A 2,314-nucleotide genomic window follows, 5' to 3' on the forward strand; every position below is an offset into this window, starting at 1 on the left:
AAAAAAAAAAAAAATGCATCTCTCCCATGCCAGGAGGACTTAGGTGCTGCTGAAGACCAGCCCTCCGGGTGCTGCCAGGCCGACGCTGACCCGCCCCCTTTATCTTCCCTCCTCCTCTGCGCCAGGACAGCTGATGATGTGTGGTCAGGTTCCCCCTACACATGGGGAGGCCACAGGTGGGAGGATGAGGGCCTGCTGGGTCTCAGCAGACCCTCCTAGTCCCTCAGGAGACCTTGCCTTTGCCCCCCTTGTTCGTTATCCAACCTGGGCCATGAAGCAGAGAACAGTTAGGGACCCTGAGCACATGGGATGGGGCCAGGCCAGTGGTCACCCCGGTACGCACCCCTCCCTGTGTGTCAGGCCTTGGGGGCCATTCCAAGGATTCTGACACTGGGATCCCTGCTAAGGCCCTGCCAAGGTCCTGGCTGTGTTCTGAATTCCTGGTAAGGGTTGGATGAAAGGGCAGGGTTCCAGAAACCAGCTCAGACGTTTGCTTGGGACCTGCATGATGAGTGGGAATCAGAGGGCACCAGCCCTGCTGTCCCAGGCTCCGGCCACCATTTGCTGTCCAGGTCGTGCAGCCTGAGCCCCCATGCTGTGCAGCTCACACTTATGTGGGGCAGAGCAGCCACCCTGCCACCACCAGCAGCAGCCGTCCATCAGATGTAATCATTTCCTGAGGCCTCGAGTGTGTCGGGGTGTTTGTGCCTTATAACTACCCACAGGATGGTCACCCCCGCTTTGCAGATGAAGGAACCGAAGCAGGTGGTCAAATCCAGTCCTTGCATTTCCTGAGCCTGACCTTACCACACAGCTGTCTTCTATTCGGATGCTTATTTATTTATTTTTCCCATTACAGTTTTCCCGAAGGATGGGGCAAAAAAAGCAGCGACTAACCAAAGCAGAGCAGCCACACAGCCCGTCTGACACAGCCCAGGCACCTTGCCCCAAGGAGCCCTGTTTGGGACCACCCACCACCCTGGGCCCATACCGCAGCATCTATTTCTCAAGCCCGAAGGGCCACCTTACCCGACTGGGGTTGGAGTTTTTCGATCAGCCGGCAGTCCCCCTGGCCCGGGCATTTCTGGGACAGGTAATGTGAACATAACAACGTGGTCTCTCCTAAAGTGCCTGTCGCTGCAGTTGTCCCTGAAGCCCTGTCCGCTGCCTGCTGGACTTGGCCCTCAGTTAGTCCTCCTTGTCCTCGTGCAGTTAGCTGCTTTGCTCACACGGGTCCCTGGATAGCTCCTCTCAGTTGCCTGAGATCATCTGGGAAGAATGTGGAGATTGTCAGTGTTGTTTGCCCAGGGTGCAGCAGGGGTGCCACTGTCTTCCCCCCCCCGGCTTCGGGCATCTAGGGCAGGAGCACTTGCACTGTTAGCCTTCCTCACCTGGAATCCCCCTCAGTTTTTCCACACATGGGAACTGTGGCTGTGGCCAGTGTTCGGTTGCCCCTTCCCACTGTAGTGGCTCTCAGTGCAGTGCTGGCTTCCCAGGGCCCCTGCAGCTCAGTGTAGGTCCAGGATCTGGGCTCTGCCTATCAGACTTGTAGTAAGCAGGGACTGCCCAGGGCCCATCCTGGTGGGCCTGCGGTGCAGGCTGTCCCCACAAGCAAATGCTCACATAGCCATGGCATCTTGGCTGGATCTTTTGGGAGCGCCGTCTGGGTGGTGGTCCTCAATGCCAAAGCCCCAGGCCTGCCTTTCTGGTTCTCCAGAGGCTCCAAGGCCTTCTCTTTGTCCTTTAATGAGCCTACTTTTACGTTATAATCACCAAGAAGAGCCAGAAGAGAAATACCAGTGACAGGAATTGGGTGCTAAAGGAGCAGACCCTAGAATGTGGGCTTGATCTCGTGGAGAACAAACAACATTCTGTCCCCATGTGGATCCTTCTAAAAGCACCTTAAATGGGCATTTGTGGCCAGGCATGCTGGCTCATGCCCGTAATCCCAGCACTGTGGGAAGCCGAGGTGGGCAGATCACGAGGTCAGGAGATCGCAACCATCCTGGCTAACACAGTGAAACCCTGTCTCTACTAAAAATACAAAAACAATTAGCCGGGCGTGGTGGCAGGTGCCTGTAGTCACAGCTACTCAGGAGGCTGAAGCAACAGAATGGCGTGAACCTGGGAGGTGGAGCTTGCAGTGAGCCAAGATCGTGCCATTGCGTTCCAGCCTGGGCGACAGAGTGAGACTCTGTCTCAAGAAGAAAAAAAAAAATTAGCCCGGTGTGGTGGCGGGTGCCTTTAGTCCCAGCTACTCGGGAGGCTGAGGCAGGAGAATCTCTTGAACCCGGGAGGTGGAGCTTGCAGTGAG

General features: G+C 56.4%; 1 protein-coding gene across 3 annotated transcripts in view; it reads left to right on the top strand.

The window, feature by feature from the left end:
• The window catches only part of MPG (N-methylpurine-DNA glycosylase), an 8,995-nt gene that overhangs the window by 1,967 nt on the left and 4,714 nt on the right, over positions 1-2,314 (top strand). The window contains exons 1-2 of one of the 3 annotated variants that reach the window (XM_011960064.1): positions 567-765; positions 860-1,093. In XM_011960064.1, coding sequence (XP_011815454.1) covers positions 727-765; positions 860-1,093 — 273 coding nt within the window. In that variant the 5' untranslated portion in view covers positions 567-726. Of the gene's footprint in view, positions 1-566; positions 769-859; positions 1,094-2,314 lie in introns of those variants that run through there. The other 2 variants (XM_011960063.1, XM_011960065.1) reach the window with 2 other exon arrangements.

This window comes from Colobus angolensis, unplaced genomic scaffold (genome assembly GCF_000951035.1).
Source record: "Colobus angolensis palliatus isolate OR3802 unplaced genomic scaffold, Cang.pa_1.0 Scaffold502, whole genome shotgun sequence".
In the NCBI taxonomy this organism is placed as follows: Eukaryota; Metazoa; Chordata; class Mammalia; order Primates; family Cercopithecidae; genus Colobus; species Colobus angolensis.